General features: G+C 35.7%; 1 protein-coding gene across 7 annotated transcripts in view; it reads right to left on the bottom strand.

Moving 5' to 3' along the window:
* Nucleotides 1–14,747, bottom strand: part of PCNX4 (pecanex 4) — a 42,755-nt gene extending 28,008 nt beyond the window's left edge. Inside the window, exons 1-2 of one of the 7 annotated variants that reach the window (XM_061182634.1) lie at nt 14,670–14,747; nt 4,188–4,932 (exon numbers count right to left, since the gene is read on the bottom strand). In XM_061182634.1, the coding sequence (XP_061038617.1) occupies nt 4,188–4,876 (689 nt within the window). In that variant the 5' untranslated portion in view covers nt 4,877–4,932; nt 14,670–14,747. Of the gene's footprint in view, nt 1–4,187; nt 4,933–7,954; nt 8,002–8,028; nt 8,113–14,519; nt 14,603–14,669 lie in introns of those variants that run through there. The other 6 variants (XM_061182632.1, XM_061182629.1, XM_061182635.1 and 3 more) reach the window with 6 other exon arrangements.
* Nucleotides 14,748–24,602: the final 9,855 nt, after the last annotated feature.

Raw genomic sequence — 24,602 nt, 5'->3', positions numbered from 1 at the left:
AACAAGCAATAGTACAGAAAAGTGTTTATACACAAGGATAGCACAATATAAGAATACATAATTGAAATAATCAAACATTGTGATTACTTTCCTGTGTGTATGACTCAGGATGATCAAATAGATGATTACTGTGGTTATTTTATAACAGAAAAATGTTTAAATCCTAAAATTTCTGATAACGTAACAGTAGTTCTCTAGAGCAAAAAAATCTAAGCCCACAAGAAAAAACTGTTTTTCTAACAACCATAAAAATATTTCAAATTCTGTACACTCACTAAGATAAGATCCACATGGCCAGAAAAAGATGTTCCTAATATGTAGTGGCTAAGATGATATAAACATGCATCATTCATTCAAACAGTTCCTGAGAGTCTATGAACTAAGCACTGAAGGTTTCACACTTGTCTTTGATAAAAATGCATAGAAAAAGTCATTTAAAATTATTAATATACAACTGTACTAGGTAGACTAAAGAATGCAGGAAGAGAAAAGATCACTACACTGTAGGGCTTGTCTCTTCAACTTTCACATTCTCTGAAAGAATATTAAGATACAACTTGACATATCTGACAACTCTCCAAATTCGAATACAGTACACATTTCATACAGTATTTATATGCAGTATCAAACCTACTACTGCATAAAGAACATCTTGATTATTACTTTGTTAATAAGAAGATAAAATTTTTCTAAAATTGAAATGGGAGGCAATTTTTCTATATAAACTTCATATTTTCTTTAAAAATAGATTCGAGGACTGCCTCTTTTAGTTATAGTTGAAAAAATCTTTTTATAATTATTAAACTGTAAACATTACAACTGTATATTAAATCCAACTTGAATATAGTAAAAAAAAAACCATTTTATGCTCTTTTATCGAGAAATGAAAAATGAGTAATGAGTCAAGGTAACCAAATTATAAATTAACTGCCTGAGATTTTTAAAAAGATTAAAAGAACCTAGGGCATCATTTAAATGCAAAGATGTTTTATGGCAGGTAATTTCCTATATCAGAAATGGCACAGTGAGATAGTAACTCAATAATTTATATTCTGAAAATAAGAATCTTATAAATAAATCTTTCAAAAGGGGTCAAATGTATACATATACATATAAATTCAATTTTATTGCTAATTTTTCAAAATCAAGTTTTTAATTGTAATATATTTTATAGTTAGTAAATGGTAGTGGTACTAAGAAATCAATTACAATAGAATTTCCATAAATTAATTCTCCTCTTACAATATTTGATTAGGTGAAGAACTACAAGGGTATTATAGTGTTCTTTGGTCCGTAAATGTAGCACAATTAGAAGAGGTTAAGAGTTAAGGAATTGCAGACATCTAAGAATCAGTCAGTTTCAGTACACAAACTGGCTATATATTTTTAAATGCCTTGTCTTCTTTTGGGCTACCGTAACAAAGTACCATAGACTAGGTGGCTCAAACAATAGAAATTTATTTCTCACAATCTGAGATCAGAGTGCCATTACGATTGGGTTCTGATGAGAACTCTCTTCCTGGCTTGCAGAGAGCCAACTTCTCACTGTATCCTCACATAGTGGAGAAAGGGAGAGAGATGGAACTCTCTGGTGTCTCTTCTAAGGGCACCAATTCCATCAGGAACTAGGGCCACCCTGATGACCTAATTACCTCCCAAAGACCCTCTCAAAATATCACTACATTGGGGGTTAGGGCTTCAACAGAAGAATTTTGAAGAGACACACACATTCAGTCTGTAACATTCCACCCTGATCTCCCAAATTCATGTTCTTCTTACATGCAAAATACATTCATTCCTTCCCAACTGCCACAAAATTCTCAACTCATTCCAGCATCAACTCTAAAGTCCATCCTCAGGCAAAATCCTCTCCAGCTGTGAACCTGTGAAACCAGAAATGTTATATGCTTCCAAAACACAGTGGTGGGACCGGCAAAAGATGGACATTCCCATTCCAAAAGGGAGAAACAGGAAAGAAGGGGTGACAGGTCCCCAAAAAAGTCCAACATCTGGCAAGGCAAATTCCATTAGATTTTAAGGTTGTAGAATAATCCTCTTTGGTTTCATACTCTGCCCTCCAGGCCCCCAGGGCAGCAATGTCACCCAAAAAGTTCTAGGTGAGGGTCCCACCCCAAGAGCTCTGCAGGGTAGTACCAGCCCCAAGGCTTCCAAAAGAGGCTTTCTAGCTTGTTGAAACCTGATAATCTCTGAATCACGTTTGGGATCATTTGGTGCTTAAGAAAAGCGCCGTGTTCACCATCAAATAGCTCTAATATCCCTGTCCTGTCAAATTTAATAACTTTAATAGCCTTCATCCATTACATCTTTAGTGCAAACTGGAAGTGTTTCTGCTCTTATAATCCCAGAAACTCTTCACTGAGCGACAGTCCAGCCACACCCCTGGTGTTCCCTTCAGAACATGCTTTCTCATTTTTTGCAATATGGATAGACTGAAAATTTCCCAAACCTTCAAGTTCCGGTTCCATTTTGTTTAGCAATTGCTTCTTCAATTCATCTCTCTCCTTTTATATTTTACTATAAGCAGTCAGGAGAAATCAAGCTGTTCATTCAACACTTTGCTTAGAAATCTCCTCGGCTATATATCTAAATTTATCACTCTCAAGTTCTACCTTTCATAAAATATTAGAAAATGACTCAGCTAAGTTCTTTGCCACTTTATAACTAGGATCGCCCTCTCCTCCAGTTTCCAATAACATGCTCTCATTGCTGTCTTGAGACTTCACCAGAATTACCTTTAATGTCCACACTTCTAGCACACACTTCAAAACTCTTCCAGCCTCTACCCATTACCCAGTGCCAAAGCCGCTTCTACATTTTAGGTATTTGTTATGGGAGCACCCCATCTTCTCGGTATCAAAATCTTAGCCAGCTCATAAGGAAATACCATAGTCGGGTGACTTAAACACCAGAAATTTATTTCTCACAGACCTGGAGTCTGGAAGTCTGAGATTAGAGTGCCACCATGATCAGGGTATGGTGAAAACTCTCTTTCTGGCTTGAAGACAGCTGCCTTCTCATTTCATCTTCATATGTTGGAGGGAGAAATCAGGCTCTTTAGTGTGTCTTCCTATAAGGGTACTAATCCCATCATACCAGGGCCCCACCTTCATTATCCTAATTAGCTCCCAAAGACCCCATCTCCAAATATCACCACGTTGGGGGTTAGGGATTTAATATATGAATGGGGGTGGTACAAACACTCAGTCCATAAAGTGGTGCCTGTACATTTCTACCTGTGATAGAGAAAGCTGCAATCTATAGGAACAGAGAAAGAAATGTCAGATTTAGAAAAGGCAAGCAAAAGAAGTCATCAAATAATTTTGTTTAAAATTGTTATTTTCGGGGCTTCCCTGGTGGCGCAGTGGTTGAGAATCTGCCTGCCAATGCAGGGGACATGGGTTCCAGCCCTGGTCTGGGAAGATCCCACATGCCGCAGGGCAACTAGGCCCGTGAGCCACAACTACTGAGCCTGCGCGTCTGGAGCTTGTGCTCCGCAACAAGAGAGGCCGTGACAGTGAGAGGCCCACGCACCGCGATGAAGAGTGGCCCCCGCTTGCCACAACTAGAGAAAGCCCTCGCACAGAAACGAAGACCCAACACAGCCAAAAATAAATAAATAAATAAATAAAAATAAATAAATAAAAAATTTTTTAAAAAAGGAATTCCTAAAAAAAAATTATTTTCTATTTTTCTTCCATAGCAAATTGATTTTAAAAAAATCAATATTCTATATAATTACTATAACAAAATTAAATGTTATTCTATTCATCTTAAATCCACTCAATCTGTGCATTAATATTTATGTGTATAAATTTTAAATTCTCTATTTTCCCTTCACAGGAAAGTTCCATCTCATTTCACAGGTTTCACCCAGGCTATCTTACAGATTCATAGCTCCTTATTTAAAGTAAAACACAGGATTGAAATTTTGCTTATTTATCTTATCTTATAAAGGGTTTTCTTTTTACTCTTCAACAAGATTTAATTACTGCTTTAGTATGAACGTTTAACAAAGATTAGTCCTATGAGATTATTCATCAAAATAACCTATCGCCCAATGGTTTGGTGACTTTTAATTCATAGATTCTTTTCTTTTAATACTAAGGAGAGTGCTCTTACTATGTATGCTTAAAAATAAAGTTATAAAGTATTTGATAGCTTATTACCTGTGTGCAAGATCTATAGAAACAAAGAAAAAAATATAAAGAGGTCTCATAAGAGGAGTGATTTCATAAGTATCCTGGGTTTGGAAAGTTGCAGTCTCTGTAGCTGTGTTTACAATTAATGAATATTCTCCTATACACAATGTCATCCATCCAAAGACAAATAGTAGAACAGTGCCTCCTGTACTGCCATACAGCAGGGTTATTCTATTCGGGAGCAAATACCATGTTCCAAGACCACACACTAAGCCAGCAAGAACAGAATGAAAAACGATATTGGCTGTATGTTTTTTGCCAGGAATTAGAAATTTGATGGTCTCAGCACCAGCACAACTTGTAAATTCATGCTCATCTTCCTCGGCTAAGATATCTGTGGTCAGCATTCTTTCCACTGTCACCGATCTGCTTCTGGCATATAAACTTGTGAATTGGATGACAAATGCAGTGAAAAGCATTAGTCCACCTGAAAGTGCTGCTGTATAGTAGTCTTCCAGGATGCCTAACTGGTACAAAAGTGTTCCTATTCCACCCAAAACCCATGGCATCAAAAAAAGGATAATCTGATTAACATATATGTAAGGAGGGGCACAATAGCCTAACTTGAGTCGAGGGCCTCCAAGAACAGTCTGTGGAAAACGCTTCAGAAAGAAGTCCTGTTTGTAATCATTCAGCAGAGGCACATCTGGACTCATCCTTCTCACTCAGGATTATTCTGAAAGTCACATCCTTTTCCGTAACACAGCGGTCTCTAAGAAAAAGAAAAAAATCACTATTTGAAAATATCATACTTAAAACACGAGGGAGAAAAATCCCATATTTCCATTACTTAGTTCCTTAGTGCAGGATTTGTAACTTCACTTCTTTAGCTCCTTCCCATTGCCTGACACACACTTGGCACAAAACAAATAGTTGCTAAGTACTTTTTTTTTATTTGGAAAAAAGTCATATTCACTATTAATTTATCTGGAACTTAGATAAACTTGGAATTTCTTAAGTAACCCACATTTTCAGATTTTGAGGTCAAAGGAAAGTTCAAAAAGCCAGTACTCTCAACTCAAATCTGCTAGTGGTTTAACCAATCATTTCCCTGAGTGCTTCTGTTGTTTGTTTCTTAACTTTTCTATTACAAGGGTGAGCAAAATTTTTCTATAAAGGGTCAAATAGTAAATATTTTTCTGTTACAATGACTCAACCCAGCTGTTGTTGCAGAAAAGCAGCCATAGATAAGTGGATATTAGTGGCTGTCTTCTAATATAACTTTACAGTATTTACACAAACAGGCTATGGGCCAGATTAGCCTGTGGGCCATAGTTTGCCAACCCCTGCTCTATAAAATAAGGATATTCTCTATAATTCCTTTGAATTGAAATGGAAATAGAAGTGGAAAATAGAAATACTAAGTGTTAGTCACATCACTTAACAATTATAGTAAACTTAGGCTTTTCTGATATTTTAAAAAGTCAAACCCTGCTAAAATAGTAGCATTTCAATAAAAAGCCACTGGCAGCTCAACATGCAGTAGGAAGGACAATGAACTGGAAACAAAAAACTCCAAGAGTCAGATTACATGCTTATTATTAAGCATATTATTACTATGTTACCACATGCAAACCATTTCATGACTCAATTTTTAGTCTCTCTTTCTCTTGTCAGTTTCCAAAAATCTACCAGAACTAGCAAAACATGAAATAATAATAGGACCCATATATGCTTTAGTCTAGATTATTTTCATTTAAGGGCCATAAAAAACTAAGGATCAAATAATATGGATTCTGTTCTCTTCAACTTTCCCTTTTCCTGTTTCTGAAAAACAGTTGCCTGTTAACAAGATCAGCTAGTGAAGCATTACCTCAGGAGTCATATACTAAGTTAGAAATGAAAAATTAAGTTTAAAGCCATCTTTATAAAGACAGACATATAGACCAATAGAATAGAATAAAGAGTCCAGAAATAAACCCACATATACAGTCAAATATTTGACAAGGGTGCCAAGACCATTCAATGAGGAAAGAACAGTCTGCAAAAAATGGTGCTGGGAAAACTGGGTGCCCACGTGCAAAAAGATGAAGTTAGCTCCTTACCTAACACCATATACAAAAGGTAACTCAAAATGGATCAAGAGCTTTAAAGTATAAGACCTAAAACAACAACACTCTTAAAAGAAAACATAGGACAAAGCTTCTGACATTGGATTTGGCAATGACTTCTTGGGTATGACACCAAAGGTACAGGTAACAAAAGAAAAAAATAGACAAAATGGACTTCACAAAAATTAAATCACGTGCATCAAAAGACACTATCAACAGAGTGAAAAGACAATTAACAGAATGGGAGAAAAAATAAGTTACGAATATCCAGGATATATAAAGACCTCCTAAAACTCAACAGAAACACAAACAATCTAATTCAAAAACTGGCAAAGAACTTGAATAGACATTTCTCTAAAGAAGATATACAAATGGCAATAAGTACATGAAAAGATGCTCAACATCACTAATCATTAGGGAAATGCAAATCAAAGTATAATGAGATAACACTTCATGTTCATTAGGATAGTTACTATCAAAAAAAAAAAAAAAAACCCCCAGAAAATAAGTGTTGCCAAGGATGTGGAAAAATTGGAACCCTGTGCACTGTTGGTAGGAAGGTAAAACGGTACAGTTGCCATGGAAAACAGTATGGTAGTTCCTCAAAACATTAAAAATTGAATTACCATATGATCTAAGAATTCCACTTCTTGATATATACTACAAAGAATTGAAAGCAGGGTCTCAAAGAAATAATTTGTATACTCACGTTTACAGCAGCATTATTCACAATAATTAAAAGGTGGAAGCAAACCAAGTGTTCATCAAAGGATGAATAAATAAGCAAAATTTAGTATATACATACAATGGAATATTATTCACCCTTAAAAAGGAAGGAAATCCTGCAATTTGCTATATCATGGGTGAAACTTTAGGACATTATGCGTAGTGAAATAAGCCAGTCACAATAAGACAAATACTATATAAATCTACAAGGTACTTAGAGTAGTCAAAATCACAGACAGAAAGCAGAATAGTGGTTGCCATGGGCTGAGGGGAGAGGAGAATGGGTAGTTACTGTTTAAATGGTATAGAGTTTTACAAGATGAAAAGAATCACGGGGAGAGACAGTGATGATGCTTGCACAACAATGTGAATGCATTGAGTATCACTGAACTATACACTTAGAAATGGTCAAGATGGTAAATTTTATGCTCTGTGTATTTTACCACACACAAAGAATTTAAAGCCATCTTAAAGTAACCTTTCTTCCTGTCAGTTTAAAAGAGTCTTTCTGCAAGTCACTTCTACCCAACAACATCAGCCATGGAGGGAGCTTTTGGGTATCACAAAAGGTTTTTTGGTCATCACTAAGAATTACTACCTTAGAGCACTTCTTGCTATACTTTTGGGAAATTCTTTATACTTTAAACACTTATCACCTTATATCTTCCAGCTACTGGCCTTAGCTCTATATAGAAAGTCATAGCTTTTACTCACATGACAGACAGCCCTGCAAGTACTCACAAAATAACAGAACCGCAGGGCCAAATGGAACCTTAATGGTTGATGGTTTAATCTCAGAAAATGAAAAGATTGCCTCCCTCCCCTCTGAATGAGCATATCTCCTGTACCGATGTCAGTGATGTCAGTGTACTGTACTGATATGCTTGTTCAGTACAAGCCATAGGTAAGTAAGGACATGCTCCTATGGGTGTGGGTAAAGATTCTAATTTCAATTACCTATGGATGATGCTATCAGACAGGAAATCGAGCTTGGATGGCTGGCCTGAGCATTTTGAAGAATCTAGATGTACCTGAAATTTTCCCAGGGAGTTAGGTAAAAGCTGGCCACTCCTTCTCCACTGAGGCAAGTGAGGAACAAGGTGAGATGGCTCGCTGGGAAAGGAAGACAGAAATTGAAGTATCTTATAAACTAGATTATCTAGCTGCATATTACTACCCATATTCATTAACCTTTTAGTACTTCTGAGCCTTTTGTAAATTTAGTTTAAATGTTCTTACCCATTTGATGGAATACTCTGTGATTATATTCCAAACAGTGGAATACTCTCACGATCTATTGTTGATTTGGAAACATGGAATGATGCCCACAATATATTGCAAAGTACAATAAACACACTGATGATCCCATTTGTATTAGAAAAAAGAAGTACACACACTTGTCTGTATACATGGTTATTCGGTGTGTATAAGTGTAAAAAATTTCAGAAGTCATACTCATTAGGCTGTGTTTGTGTGTATTTTACATATAACATTTTGACACTTCTTTAAAGTATCAAATATCCTCTAGAACTCTCAACCCATGCCCTGCAAACACATCCTGTGGCCTTCTGGGTGCCTATGCTCATACCCTTTCCTTTGCCCAGGATGTCTTCTTCTTCCTTCCATAATTACTAATCTTAGTCAACTTTCAAGATTCAGTCTAATCCTTTCTGAAAATTTTGCAGAGCACTTAGACCAAACTATGCCTCTCTCTTATCTGTGTATCAAAAACATTGCTTGTTCATAGTACTCATCTTGTAACATGTATCAACAGAGGGCATTTCTTGTATTGTTCATCTCTTTACATGTTATCTTTTCAAATGTTTTTCTTTTCTCTACTATTAAGTTATTTGTGGGTAAGGGCCAAATCTTGAGATACTTCTGATTCTCCATAATATTTAGTAAAATACTGTACCTTGGCACAGAAAGGCATGTATTTAGTACATTACTGGCATAGCTTAGGTAAGATGATTAAAGTTGGAGAACATTAAATATTGTTGTTAAAAGGGAAGTTGGATGTTATTTACTGTTTTTGAAAACTTCTTCCAGCATATCCTGCCCCATTCAAAACAGTAAACCCATAAAATCTTTATTCCCAGTTTTTAAATGTTTGGAAAGTATCTTCATTTATTTTTCTTATGGACTAAATAATGGCGTCTAATGATAGTACTATTGGCTCAGAGAAGATTTTGCCTAGAGCAGTATAGTATCCCAGTAATACTGGAGCAGGATGGGCCTGAGGGAGAAACATGGCTGGGTTTCTCCCATGGAGAAGGAAATGGCTAGAGGATTTTAACATGTCAGAAGCCCAATTTTAATTTGCTCCTTGTCTTATGCTACACTTTAATCTCCTTCATTACCAGGAAGGAGCAGCTAGTTCTTATTGGGAGAGAAAAACAGGAAGAACGGCAGACACAAGAGGCAAAATAAGGCAGGAGCAATAATAAAGTGAGGGCAGACGAAAAAGTATGAAGGGTATAAGTTCCCTCAAGAAGCCTTAGGCGAATGGGGGAGGACACTGGGATGGCGATTTATTTTAATGGAATATAAAAAGAAAGGCTGAAGGATACAGGATTGTTTGCCCTACAGAATGTTTTTTGAAAAGGTGTCTGTGGTCAAAGAAGTTTGAGAAACTATATACCAGACTGTAATCTTGAAGAGTCACAATGGATATCAGCAGACTAAAGACTCTGAGACATCTTCAAGTTAAAAAAAATACCACTGCAAATCTGCTTAAAATATGTCATTTGAGTTTTCCAAACTTATTTGTCCTTGGAACCCATTTTTCCCTTGATATCTAATAACAGATCATGTGTGCAGTGTTTTATGGAAACTGCTTTCAGAAATATTGGCCTGGGCTTCAATCACAACCTTAAAGATTTAGCTAGGTGAAGTAGAGTTAAAAAGATATACCAGTTAAGGAGGAATGTCATGAACAAAGGTACACAAGAAAAAAAATTATGGAAATTTGATAGGTAGCAAGTACATCAGGTTGTTTTTTCTAGTATTTTAAGGATAAAAGAGGATTACATGACAGATACTGTAAATTCATTTAGGCAAAAATTATGATAAATTGGTACTGTTTGACTTAAACTTTAATTACAGATCCTGGAATACTTCAAAAATATTTTCTTTGTATGAAATGACAGTTACATTTCTATAGAGAGATCTTCTAAGTTCTAATCTGGATTAGTAGCATGAAAAAATAAAATCAGAATAATTAAAACTAACTCCCTGAATGAGAATTTGGCATATGCTCTGAAAGACTGTTAAAGACAGATTGGTGCATTTATATGGCTGCTACCTCCAACATGTTAAAATGAAAAATGGCTCAAGGCTTAGGGAAAAAAATTTTAAAGCTGTGAAAAGAGAAGTTAAGGGATAAAGGTGGCATCACAACAATCATTTAGGCCATATGCTTTCTTCATATGCTACTCTGAAAGCAGGCCAACAAAATAGCCACAGAAATGTTACTTTTTTTGGAATTTGAGCCACATTTCTTACCCATTATCCAAAAGGGTAGGAAACAGAGATCAATTTAGCAATGACCTAGAAAGGAGTACTTAGTTACCAAAACTTTAACTCAGTAATCATGCAAAATATCAGCCTGAAAATCCCTTAAAACAAAGAAAGAGATAACAAAAAGTGGCAGTTTTGGGGGATTATACTGAATTTATAGTTCTCTAAATTTGGCAAAAAGAATTCCTAGAAATAGAAGTTTTAGCAATTGCCTGATTTTGGTTAGCAAAGGTTACTTTTTTTTTTTTTTTTTAATCTAGCATATTGTTTTTATTGTTGGTTGATTTCATTCATTGAATCCACACATTTATTTTCTGTTCTATTACGTTAGATTTTTTTTTTTTTATGGCAAGGACACTTAACATATGATCTACCCTCTTAAATTTTCAAATGTACAATACAGTATTGTTAACTAGCAACACAATGTTGTACAGTAGATCTCTAGAACTTATTTATCTTGTATAACTAAAACTTGTTAAACAGCAACTCTCCATTTATTCCTCCCCCAAGCACCTGGCACATCATTCTACTCCCTGTTTCTAGGACTTGGATGATTTTAGATACCTCATGTAAGTGGAATCATGCAGTATTTGTCCTTCTATGATTGTCTTATTTCATTTACCATGTGTTCAAGGCTCATCCATGTTGTCACATATGGCAGGATTTCTTTCCTTTTTAGGCTTACTAATATTCCATTTTATGTATATACTACATTTTCTTTATCCATTCATCAGCTGATGGACACTTCGTTTGCTTCCACTTTTTGGCTATTATGAATAATGCTTCAGTAAACATGAAAGTGCAAATATGTTGAAAGATCCTGCTTTCAATTCTTTTGGATAAATACCCAGAAGCAGAATTGCTGGATCACATGGCAGTTCTATTTTTAATTTTTTGAGGATTCCCCATACTGTTTTCAGTAGCACTGTGCTACTTCTGTGTGATGTGCCATTTTGTATTCCCACCAACAGTGGGAAGCTTCCAATTTCTCCACATCCTCCCCAACACTTGTTATCTTTTGTTTTTTATAACAGCTACCCTAACAGGTGAGAGGATATTGAATCCACACATATTTACTGAGCACTTCTGCACTGTACTTCAACTATAGTTTTGTTGTACTTTCAGGAAACTTATTATGTTTTAATATACTTGTCAAATTTTACTAAATCTGGCAAGATATGAAACAACTTAATTCTCAGTTACTCTGGATAGAAATCATCTGTCATCACCAGAACACATATGTGTACTTTTTAGATAGCCAAGTACTAACTGTTGAGGGTACTAATAGGAATCTACAGATGCAAAGATAGTTACCCCTGTAATTATGAAAATACTCTATGGGATCTGAACCAAATGCTATGCCATGGATGAACAGCTAGATTCTTGAAGAGTCTTTTGAAAGACATTTGGTGCTTAAAGATGAAAAATACATTTCGTGTTTTAGTTTATCGATTATGTAGTAAGCACACTCCTCCCTTACCAGTAAAAGGAAAATTTACCCAAGCGCCTAAAAAGAACAAGGACGTTAACATCTCTTTGGCTATACAAAATGGTAATTTTTCAAATTCCAGATTTTGAAGGGTCTTTCAATTGAAGAGTTTTCTGTAAATTCACAGGAATTGGTATGTAGGGAAAATTCTGACTGGATGGGAGGGGTGATTAGATAGCTCAAAGGATCTATTTATTGCAGATTATGTATTGGCAATGCTTCCCAGGTGGAACGATGAGTTGTTGGTTCTATGATTCACACTTCCCAAATGTACACCATTAGAACATGAACTGATAGCATTCCATTACTTACAGAAAACTAAGATGGTAGGAAATAGCCAAAGGTCACATCAGAGCATCATAAATGTGCAGCACTGCCAGTAATACTTCTTCTCCTATCCCAATCTACCCTTCTCACACCTCACACATCTTAGCCACTATAAATTCAAATGGATTAATAAGCTCTTCCTTCAAAATCAAGTATCAGGCGAATGAAGTCTAACACTCACATGAATTACCAGAAATAAATCAATATATTTTACAGAAAGTAAAATTGAGAACCAGTGATATTAAGTGACTGAACCAACACATAATGTCAGTTGGAGGAAGACAGAGTTTTTCAATCACACCAAGCTATTGACATATGAAAGGGAAGTTTATTTTGTGAATTAAGAAATAGAAGGACAAATTTGGAAAAAGGGTCTTCAGAGGAAGGTGGGCCTAAGAGAAATCTACAAATGTCAAAATAGGAAGCTTTTGTTAGCTAAGTCAGCATGGCCATGGCAGGTAGGACTGCTTGATAAGACATAAACAAACACAAGGGGGGAAACTGTCTAAAAGAAAAGGTTCTCACCATGAAGAAAGCGAAAACAACTCACAGAATGGGAGAAAATTATTGCAAAAAATATATATGTTAAGGGACTTATATCTAGAATATAGAAAAATCTCTTACAACTTAATAATGAAAAAACAAATAATTTAAAAATGGGCAAAGGATCTGAATTTCTCCAAAGATAATATACCAATGGCTAGTATAAGCACACAAAATGATGCTCAACAACATTACTCATTGGGGAAATGCAAACCAAAACCACAATGAGATATCAGTTCAAATCCACTTGACTGGCCATCAGAAAGACTGACAATAACAAGTACTGCCGAGGTTATGGAGAAATCAAAACCCTCAAGTGATAATGTAAAACAGTGTAGTTGCTTTGGAAACAGTCTGGCAGTTCCTCAAAAGGCTAAACATAGAGTTACCATATGACCTAACAATTTCATTCCTAGGTATTTACCCAAGAGAAATGAAAACATAAGTCTACACAAAAATTTGTACATGAACATTCATAGCAGAAATATTAATAGCCAAAAAATGGAAACAACATAAACGGCCATCAACAGATGAAATAAAATGTAATATATCCATACAATAGAATAGTAATAGACTATAAATGACAACGAAGTACTGATGCATGATACAACATGAATGAACCCTGAAAACAGAATGCTAAGTGGAAGAAGCCAATCACAAAAGGCCACATATTGTATAATTCCATTTATATGAAATGTCCAGGACCAGCAAATCTATAAAGACTGAAAACAGATTAGGGTATGCCTGGGCTGGTGGATACAGTGAGGACTTGGGGCAGGGAGAGTGACTGCTAAAGGGTACAGTGCTTCTTTTGGGAGTGATGAAAATGTTTTAAAATTGAATTGTATGGAATGTGAATTTTTATCTCAATAAAGTTCTTACAAAAGAAAAAGAAACAGAAAAGATCCCCAACGTGGTATTTTCTGTGGCAGTTAATAACTAGCAGGCATCTCTTTAAGTAGGAAATTTTAAAGTAATGGTCAGGTGCCCAAACAGTTAAATTACTAAAATGGCAACATCTGAACTGGCTTTGGATGCTATGATAACGGTTTGGAAATTTGGCATAGGTGGTAGTAGACACCCAATAATATAAAGGATGGTCTTTGCCCTAAATGCAGGAATGAGCTAACAAAGGAAAAATCCACCTAATATTATACAGCTGAATAAGAGAGAAAATCAATTCAGAGGCCTGATAAGTGACTTCTGATGGAGTAGACTTCATTGAAGTAAATGTTGGTCCTTGATAAACAGCGGGCTGTGGAGAGAGGATGCAGATCAGTGGGGAAAGAGTTGTTCCTGTTCAGGGGTCCATGATTTGACCACTATGGGGCAAAAGGGGAGATAGAGAGAGAATGAACACAGTAGTAAGGGGCATAGTGTATAAACTTTATTGGGATAACAAAGCCATCCCTAAACTAAGACTGAAAGGGCCATTTTCTATTTCGCAAGTGTCTCTTAGAAATAAAATGCTAAAACTCAACGGGCTAACGCAGCCTTACGAACGAAAATTAAAATCACACCAGATTGATGCCTCTAGCGACTGAGTTCATCTCACGTCTTAAAAAGTGCAATAATCACTCTGCACAGGCTTGGAAATTAAGGCTACCAAGAAGTTCCCAGGTGGGTGTCGAGGATCTAACGTACCTCGAGTCACCTGAAGGAAGAGGCGATGCGAAGGCATCCCGGGGACTGCGTTTTTGCAGGTAAACCCGTATAGGGCGCTCCCGCCGGGAGGCTGCCTGCGGTCCGAACGCGGAGGCAGAAGAGCTGTGGCGGCCGGGGCAACCAGCTTACCGCGGTGGCGTCGTGACCCGCTCCCCGTTTCCATGGCTAACGTCAACTCCAGCGGGCGCCACCCGGCGCGGAACGGAGCTCGCGTGCTCTGGGGAGGGCCGGGCGCTCGGCTCGCCCCGCCCCTCAGCCTGAGGTCGCGTCTGGGCGTCCAGCCTCCGGCCCGCCAGGCGAGGCCGAGCGCAGGGAGAGGCGCGCTTCGTTTCTCCCAAGCCTGGGCCAACGTTCGCCTGGCCGGAAACCTTGGGAGTCGCTTGGGTTCCGGCCTCGCCTTGGGCCCAGACGCGGCACCGGAGTTCACAGCGTCAGCGCTGAACTTTCACCCGCGTCGCGCCCTTACGCAAGAGCGTCGTTGCCCTGGTGACGTGACGTTCCTCTGGGGTCGTGCTCTCTGGTGGATAGAGGCGCGGCCGCCATTTTTAGAGCGTGAGGTACCCAGTGATCTTACTGACGAGTCCGGGGCGTAGTGCGACTCCAACCGCTCAGGGTCTTGCGACGTACGTTAACCACAGCCGCACTTTGGCCGTCACCACCCAACACACCGACGGTAATAAATGCTTTTAAGTGATACTTCATACATATACGTGTTCGCTGTCGCCCCTTTATTGCATTTTTTCCCCCCATGATTGGATTTGTGACTGTATTTTAAATACTAGGAACCAAAATACCCATAAGTGAAACATGCCACTAAGGTATCTGTTTATTAATAAAATAAGGCAAAGTTACCGTGTTCCATCAAAAACAAAACAAAACAAAAAAACTGGCAGAGTATTATTAGTGGTATTAATTTCAGGGCCGGGAATCTTTACAGGGTGCCCGCGAAGTCCCCAGTTTTGCTAGTTTAAAAATTAAACACATGCCCATCACCCACTGCCTCCATTTTCCACCAAGTTTCATTGCTTCCCCAAGTTCTGGACATCTTCCAAGTTGCCAGTTGGGAGCCCAGGAGGCGGCCCCTGAGATCTTTAAATTGGCCTCTAACGATTTAGAGGTGTGTGTACCAGAACGTTGAAGCCAATTTGTCGGTATCAAGGTACCCAAGTTTTCCCACGTGATTGATAACCTAGCAGTTCTGCATACACGAGACTTCTGATTGGCTTGAGGACCGTCTTGTTTGGATCTCCCTATCTAAAAACTATGAATGCGCCCTTTTTTGTTTCTTTTGTGGCTTTACTGAAAATGACGGCTTAGTTCTTAAGCACTTAGGTTTTCAGGCCATAATGGGGAAAACCTTTTGGTATTAATTAAAAGAAAGTCAAGGCTTATAAAAAAAGAAGATATAAATATATCCAGAGGAAAAATGTAGTTTGTTGAAAGCATATGGAAGAAAACCCTGGGCACCATCCATGACAATGAGGTACGTATATACTTGCTTTCGAGGATACAATTTGCAGATAGGACCTTTCCTAGTTTGGTGTGAAGAGGAAGTGTGCATTTGGTCCATCCCTAATGTTTTCCAGTCTTTTGGGGAACCTCCGTCATCATGGGTCACGGTACCACATTAAGCATCTTTGACGCATCAGCTACTGCTAGGAAGTCAGTATAGAGTGGTTAAGAGTAGAAGCTCTGGGGTCTGGAAGCCTGAGTTAGAACTACTGGGGCCTGGGCAGGCCACCCCAAAATATTTCTCAGTGGCATATTGATTATTTTGAATTAAAGTTACTTAAGGAATGGCGGATGCAAGAGGGTCCATTGAACCTCCTCTCAGTCTCCCTGAAACCAGGGAGCTCCCATGTGAAAGTTACCCTCCCTGTACCCTCCCTGTATTCTACATTTTTAAAAAAGTTGAAATCACAAGATTGGAAGAGAATGCCAAGATTTGGATATTAGTGGCTGCAAAGAAAAGCATCAGGAGAGAAGACGAAAGGGACTATAAAATGATTGATTTCTTACATGGCTTGTTGAAATTCATCTCATTGCTTTTATATCACAGATCGTGATATGCATGTAAATGTATACAAAGACCAAGTGAATGGGCATGTGATGGGTAGAAATTTTAGTATGTTCCAGCATATTCACAGGCACGTGAGTTGGGTGACATTGGGTTATGAGGATATAAAGACAGGGAGTGACCACTTGTTAATTGCAAAGTTTCATACTGAAACTTCCTTTATTATAGAAAAAATCTCATACCACACAAACATTCATAAGTAGAACAAATAATGTATAATATAATCGTAGGTTTGCCATTAATTGGTTTTAAGCTTTGTTATAAAAGACAATGTATTTTAAATTACAGTTCTGAAAATCTTACAGTAATTCCTGTAGGGTGAAAGGATAGAGTTTCTCAGGTATTGATTTTGATGAAGAATTTTGAATTTTATTGTGTAGCTTTTAAATTTAATTATTTCACATCAGTAACTTCATAGATTTTTAATTCTAGAGGTGTTTCAATTAATATTATTTTAGAAAGTTATCACCACTGGAACTTACTTTACATAGTCATTTAAAAAGGGAACACAGAATTATTAGTAGCCTGAAAATCACTAAACTGCAATATTTAAAAGGCTGAAGTTTCATTTTTTAAAGTTACGTTACATTTTGTAAAAGTCTGTGAATATAACTTCACTGAAAGATCAAATTTTAAGCGTAACCAAACTCTGTAAATATCCCCAGGCATATTTATAATTTCACTCTTTACAAAAATTAAGTTACATGCAGATCTGAATTAATAACAATGATTCCCCTTTATTTTGGCGTATATAAATAAGAGTTGACTCTGCAGATTTCATAGTCTTTATCCCCAGTGTCCTGTATTAAGTTTGGAACATCAATTAACCTCTTCTGTTGACAGCATTACCAAGAATAAGATGTCTTATTATTAGTAACATTAATTTCTAAATCTAGAACTGAAGTTAGTAACCTCAAATAGGTGTCCTTTTCCTGGCATTTGCCTGCTAACTTCTTTGTTTATAAGTGTACCATTTGTTTAGAATTGTGTGAACATTATTTTCACTTTCCTATAGAATGAATATATAAGGAAATGCAGTAAACAGTTTGCCTGATAAAATTTCTGTTTGAAGTTGTAATTAAATAAGAATGTGGCGGTGGGGGAGAGTTAGGTGTAATTTGCCTAAAGGTAGAAGAAAGCTTATATACCCTCTCATAATGTCTCCAGACTCATGGTACTATTGCTGTTGAATGGAAAAGTCCACGTTAGAATTACTTCCTAGAGCCTGCATTGTGATGCCCTCTTCAGGTTAATATATTTAAAAACATGAAAATTGGAGGTTACTCACAGGTAAATAATTTAGGGGAAATGAAACCACATTTGGCAAATAAAATTATACAAAAAATATAAATAACAACAACAATATCAACAATAACCAGCTTTGGTGGGATGGCAGTTTAGAGGTATGTTTTGAAATTTAGCTTGGCTCTATCTAGCAAAATTTTAAATGCAGTTCTCTTTGACAGAGAAATTTTATCTCTAGAAACATACCTTACAGATATCTTCCTTTACAGGTATCTCACCTAAGTAGGTAGCAATATTTGTACAAAGATGTACTTAAAACATTTGCAATAGCAAAATGCAAAACATTCTTAAATAGGGAACAGTTTTAAATAAATTAATTTAAAAAGGATGTACACCTACATGTACTGCTATGAAAGCATGTCCAACTTATATTAAGTATGAAATTTTAAAATTACACTACAGTTTGTATAGTATGATCTTATGTAAAAACTAGATGTATGCATGAGCATGGTTTGTATAAACTTATCTTTAATGGACACATAGGAAACTATGATAGAATTCAACCTCTGAAGAGGTTAACGGGTTTTATAGGAAGGGGACTTTTACTTTTTACCTTTACTCTTATGCTGGTAATATATTTTTAGCAATCAATATGTATTGCTTTTATAATCTTTAAATCGTAAAATAGCCAACAAACAAAAATAAATTGACAATCAAAAACACCCCCCCTACCCTTCCCCAAACTCCACCAAGCTGCTGTATAACCAGAAAACTGGCACAGTGGATTTTTGTTTTTATAATAATACTTTTAATCCAGAAAATAATTTGAAAAATATAGTTGCTAGTTTCTATGAATAAATGATTACAGTATTGATGCTCTCATAGGGAGAAAAATGCTATTTTTTAGTGTTATATTACAGTTAAAAGTTACAGTAAGTCATTTGGTATACTGGTAAATTTTGAGCTCTGATCATCAGAGACTGCTTAAAATCTTGACCACTTCAGAGTTACATCGATAGGAATCCTTAAAGTTAGTTCATTTTATGCTAAATGAGAACATTTACTGAATTTATGTATACATTCTCAAAATTATTATTAGGGTTTCTTTCTAATGTTGGGTATAAAATCCTAATTTTAGTATATATGTAAAATATACATAGATTAGTGTATTCATACAGATATATATGTAAAATATACATATCAAAAGTATCTGTTATATATAACATGTAAAATAAAATACATGGTAATCCTGTTTTATTGAACCAGCAATGACTACGTATTAATGGAAAAAATTTTCATACGTGGTTTGTCTTTAGCAATATAATTTTAAAGCACAACAATTTTTAATAAAATTTATGCCAGTAATTTAAAAAAATTTGCCAGAGGTGCTTTTTAGGCTCTTGGTTTAAATGAAAACCAGTGTATAGAAATGAATATCAGAACAATCATTAATCCTACTGCATTAAAAAAATTCTGTCTATAAATTTCAAGCCAAATATCAGATTCATGTTTTTACATAGAAATTTTCCTCCTAAAAGACTTTGTAATTAGTGGAAAGTGTATATACCAGTAAAGAGCAGCGTGCAAGAAAGAGATGCATTTACTTGTAGAAATAACCATATGTTAAGAAACAATGAATCATTTTTGTTTGTGGTTTTTATATAAAACTTGTCTGTGGATTCTTTTTTCCCTGTGAATTTTTTCCCTTATAACTTTTTCTCCTGGCAACAATAATGAATAAAATTTTAGAGACAAGCTTTATTTTAAGGGCGTAAGGGCATATATGCCCTTCCTAACACATGTAATACCAAACAAATACTCATGCTCTCTACGGAAAAAATCAAATGAAACTTCCCCCCCACCCCAAAATGGCCCAGTTAGAGTAGAGTCGTACACTCTGAATTCTACAATCCAGTATCCCTGGGCAACTTGTTCCTGTGTCATTGACATGCCCAAATGTACACTGGGCTAGAACATTGGGCTATGAAAACCTAAAACTTACATTTACTCTATAAAAAGACTTCCTTTGTTCATCTATGTCTCATTTCCCCACTATACATTTTCTTTAAAATTATAATACATCATAAAAATACGAACTTGAATATGATGTGGATTCTTCCAGAAATAAAATGTATTCCTTTTTCTCCTGATTCTCCTGATGCACATAGTGAATAGTGTTTGCCTTATTAGACAATGAACAGTCTTTAAGAACAATGAGGGCGCTGAGCTGATTTTCCCCTCCTTTCGATTATAGCCCCAACATCCCATCCATTACTGCCTCCTCCCAAAGAGAATGACTCCTTCTATTCAGAAATAAAAGCAGCTCTACCTGACAACATTCTGAAATACTTTGCCCTCTTTTCTTTTCATAACCTCCATTTACTAGACCGGTATTTTCCTCTCTCCTTATCAAATCATGAACTCAATAACTGCTTTCTTCTTCCATGTTGGATAAATGGATGTGGGAACTTTATTCCAGATTAAAATAGTGGAAAATTAAGAAAACAGTGCTCTTAGTGTGAAGGGCAAGGCCAATGATTTTCATAGAACTATAGAAAGCATATTTAATCAGAAATAATGAGATCTGAATTATAATTCACTCTCTGCAAGAAACTCAATAATTTGACATTGAACAAGTCAAACTCTCTGGACTTCACTTTCCTCCTTTTAAGAGATTGGGCTACATCTCTTAAATTTCCATTTAATTCTGTATTTCTGCTTTTGTATTATTTTTGTGTTAAATGTCTCACGGTATGGGTGGAAATAAAGACAGGCTATAACATTTTTGTGTGTGCAAATTTTTTAAGGTGTATGAGTTTTTTTTTGTTTTTTTGTTTTTTATTTTTTTAAAGGTGTATGAGTTTTATAAATAATCCTTTAACAAAAGATTGAGCTGTATTTATTGTCAGGCAGACCTAAACAAACATGATTATCATTGGAAAGCTAAACTCTACTAACTTCAGTATTGACCACTTTTTCCTGGGACAGTGATTTCTGTCAATGTTAACATCGGGTAATGTGTCACCTTAATCAGAATTCATTAAGTGCCAACAGTTTACTTTCTGGGGAATCTCTGTTTAAGGTCAATTAAATAAAAGTGTCAAAGCCAGTGTTGTTAAGATTTTTGCCACATAATAGTCAAATTATTTTATGTTTAGCCTCTTTGATTAAAAGTAGTGGTCAAAAGATGTTGAAACCCTCAAAGGTGATTTTGAAGATAGAGAAGTGCTGGAGCTACCCAGGCAGCAACCAGAAACAGTTAGGAAAAATGTACTAAATGCTTCATTCTTTCTCTAGGCTGCATTGCAAATTACATTTAATATTTCAGGCTTGTTGCATTTTAAAATAAAGCCTCCAACTAAGCAATTTTCAAGACAGTCAAAAGATACTGCTTAAAATTTTCCTTTTGCTATAGAAATGAAAAGAGTGATTGTCTATGTTGATTAGCTTGAAGATTGCTTTGGGAAGAATTTGACAGTTCTAGTAACATTCCCATTATAATTTACAATCTATGAAGAAGACTTGAATACTACATTAAACATCAGGATAGTTGAAAGCTTCCTTTTTATCTGATAATTTTATTCTACTACTTTAACATAAAGAGGGGATCTTTGTAATGTGTATTTTTAATGCATATATACTTTATTTGTATCATGATTCTTTAAAATTATTCTCAATTAGATCAAATAGAAAATAAATATATAGCATAATAAGTATACCAGAATATTTATTGTTACCTACTATGTACAGATCCTTTTTTTGTGCTAGTCAGTTTGGCAGATGCAAAGATGAAAAGAAACATTTAATGTCAAAGGACTCAACAGTTTAATCAGTAGAAAATTCATAAGAAAAAAGAACAAAGAAAACATAGAGCCAGTTACACTTCGGTTATGATAAGTAGAGTATGGCTGATACTATTTCATTTGCTTATACATAAATGCTAAATAGGGGCTGTATCTACCTAATACCATAAACTATGCAAGTTGGGAAAGTGGTCCCACAGTAATATTTTATGTTTAGAAAGAATGGTTATAATTGAGTGGAATTATATTACACTTGGAAATGTATAGGAAAATGTTTAAATACCAAGAAGACCTACATATTGTCATTTTTTTATGGATCTCCTGATTTGAAGGCCAAATTTTTAACTGTGTTAAAATAAATAGTTTAAACCAGTCCAAAATGCTCTGGTTCTCTTAAATTAGCAAACGAAATAAGATTCAGTGATAGTTAGGATTCAGTTAAATGGCATTCTCATTTATTCATTCATGAATTCTATTAGTAAACGTGTGTTTGCTAGGTGATAAGCAATCTGTTAGAAAATTAGTGATACGAAGAAGGATAACGGTACCTCCCATCACAGCTCCTTCTGGTGAGAGTGCTGGGGTAATACAAATCTATATGATTCCTTTGTTAAAAAAAAATTAGTGATATTTACCAAAAACTCTGTAAAAAAGTGCACATCTTTTAGCTGATTAATACCTTCCTATGGAAAGTATTCAACAGAAGAAAAAGGATTTATACGTGTATGTGTTTATTGCATATTTTTAATGGTGTAAAAGTGGAAGCAATTTGAATGTTCAAAGGTATGATTAAGAAAACATTTCCCTTTAGTTGAATATAATTCAAATATTAAAATAATTATGTTGGGTTTCTAATATCATGGAAAATGCTTAGATTTATAATGTGGAAAAAACCAAAAATTATATAAAGTATAATTCTGTAAAAATATACAAGTGAGAAAGCATTTGGATTTTAGAAAATGATAGTTGTATTAGCATGGTGGTTTAGACAATCATTTCAATGTTTGTTTTGGAAGCACTGTGTGTTATTTAAAAATAATTAATTTTTTTATGTTTAAAAGTATTCCCAAGATGGAACCCTCGTGCACTGCTGATGGGAATATGAAATGGTGCAGCTGCTGTGGAAAATGATATGGTGGTTCCTCAAAAAAATTAAACTTGGAATTTGATTCAGAAATTCTAGTTCTGGGTATATACGAAAAGAATTGAAAACAGGGACTTGAACAGATATTTTTACACCAGTGTTCATAGCAGCATTATTCACAATAGCCAAAAGGGGGAAACAAACCTCGTCTGTCGACAGGTGAATGGATAAGCAAAATATGGTATATACTTACAATGGAATATTATTACAATGGAATATCAGTTTTGCAAGGTGAAAAGAGGTCTAGAGATAGATGGCTGTGCAACAGTGTAAGTGTACTTAATGCCACTGGACTGTACAATTAAAGATGGTTCAGATGGTAAATTTTATGTATTTTTTACCACAATTAAAAAATAAAAAAGGTTAAAATGGTAAATTTTATGTCCTATATTTTACTACAATGGTCCCAAAGTTATGGATGGATTTCTAGATATGTATCAGAAGTTGTAAAAAGGGCTAGTTAATAGATTTAAGAGTACAAGACAATGAAAAAATGAAATGCATAAAGCAGTTGGAAAAAGAATTTTAAAAATGTACATCCCCAAATTCTGTTCTCTGTTATGCTCAAATTAATATTTTGAAATCTGTCCTACTAGCGCATGTATGTTGGTAGTTTAAAAAAATGTAATTGTGAGACCAAAATGAGCTTTTAATGCTCAGTCACAATTTTAGAGGTGAAAGAGATGCTTGGGTTAAGAGGTGAGAAACCAGGGGTCCAGAGAAGTTAAGATTATATTGATACGTAATGACAGAAATGACTAGAATGGGTCCCTTCATGTTTTTTTTTTTTCGTTTTTATTTTTATTTATTTATTTTTTATTTTATTTTTTTAAACATCTTTATTGGAGTATAATTGCTTTACAGTGGTGTGTTAGTTTCTGCTTTATAACAGTGAATCAGCTATACATACACATATATCCCCATATGTCCTCCCTCTTTTTTTTTTTAATTTTTTAATATAATTTTATTTTTTTATACAGCAGGTCCTTATTAGTCATCAGTTTTACACACATCAGTGTATACATGTCAATCCCAATCGCCCATCGCCCAGTTCATCACACCACCACCACCACCACCCCCGCCACTTTCCCCCCTTGGTGTCCATACGTTTCTTCTCTACATCTGTGTCTCAATTTCTGCCCTGCAAACCGGTTCATCTGTACCATTTTTCTAGGTTCCACATATATGCGTTAATATATATTTGTTTTTCTCTTTCTGACTTACTTCACTCTGTATGACAGTCTCTAGATCCATCCACGTCTCAACAAATGACCCAATTTCGTTCCTTTTTATGGCTGAGTAATATTCCATTGTATATATGTACTACATCTTCTTTATCCATTCATCTGTCGATGGGCATTTAGGTTGCTTCCATGACCTGCCTATTGTAAATAGTGCTGCAATGAAATTGGGGTGCATGTGTCTTTCCGAATTATGGTTTTCTCTGGATATATGCCCAGGAGTGGGGTTGCTGGATCGTATAGTAGCTCTATTTTTAGTTTTTTAAGGAACCTCCATACTGTTCTTCATAGTGACTGCACCAATTTACATTCCCACCAACAGTGTAGGAGGGTTCCCTTTTCTCACACCCTCTCTGGCATTTATTATTTGTAGACTTTTTGATGATGGCTATTCTGACTGGTGTGAGGTGCTACCTCATTGTAGTTTTGATTTGCATTTCTCTAATAAGTAGCAACGTTGAGCATCTTTTCATGTGCTTTTTGGTCTTCTGTATATCTCTTCTTTATGAAGCTTCTCAGACCACCCAGCCTGCACTGATGAACAGTACAGTA

Source organism: Eubalaena glacialis, chromosome 2 (assembly GCF_028564815.1).
Source record: "Eubalaena glacialis isolate mEubGla1 chromosome 2, mEubGla1.1.hap2.+ XY, whole genome shotgun sequence".
Lineage (NCBI taxonomy): Eukaryota > Metazoa > Chordata > Mammalia > Artiodactyla > Balaenidae > Eubalaena > Eubalaena glacialis.
Note: the sequence above shows the minus strand (reverse complement) of the source record. Positions and strands in the feature narration are given on the sequence as shown.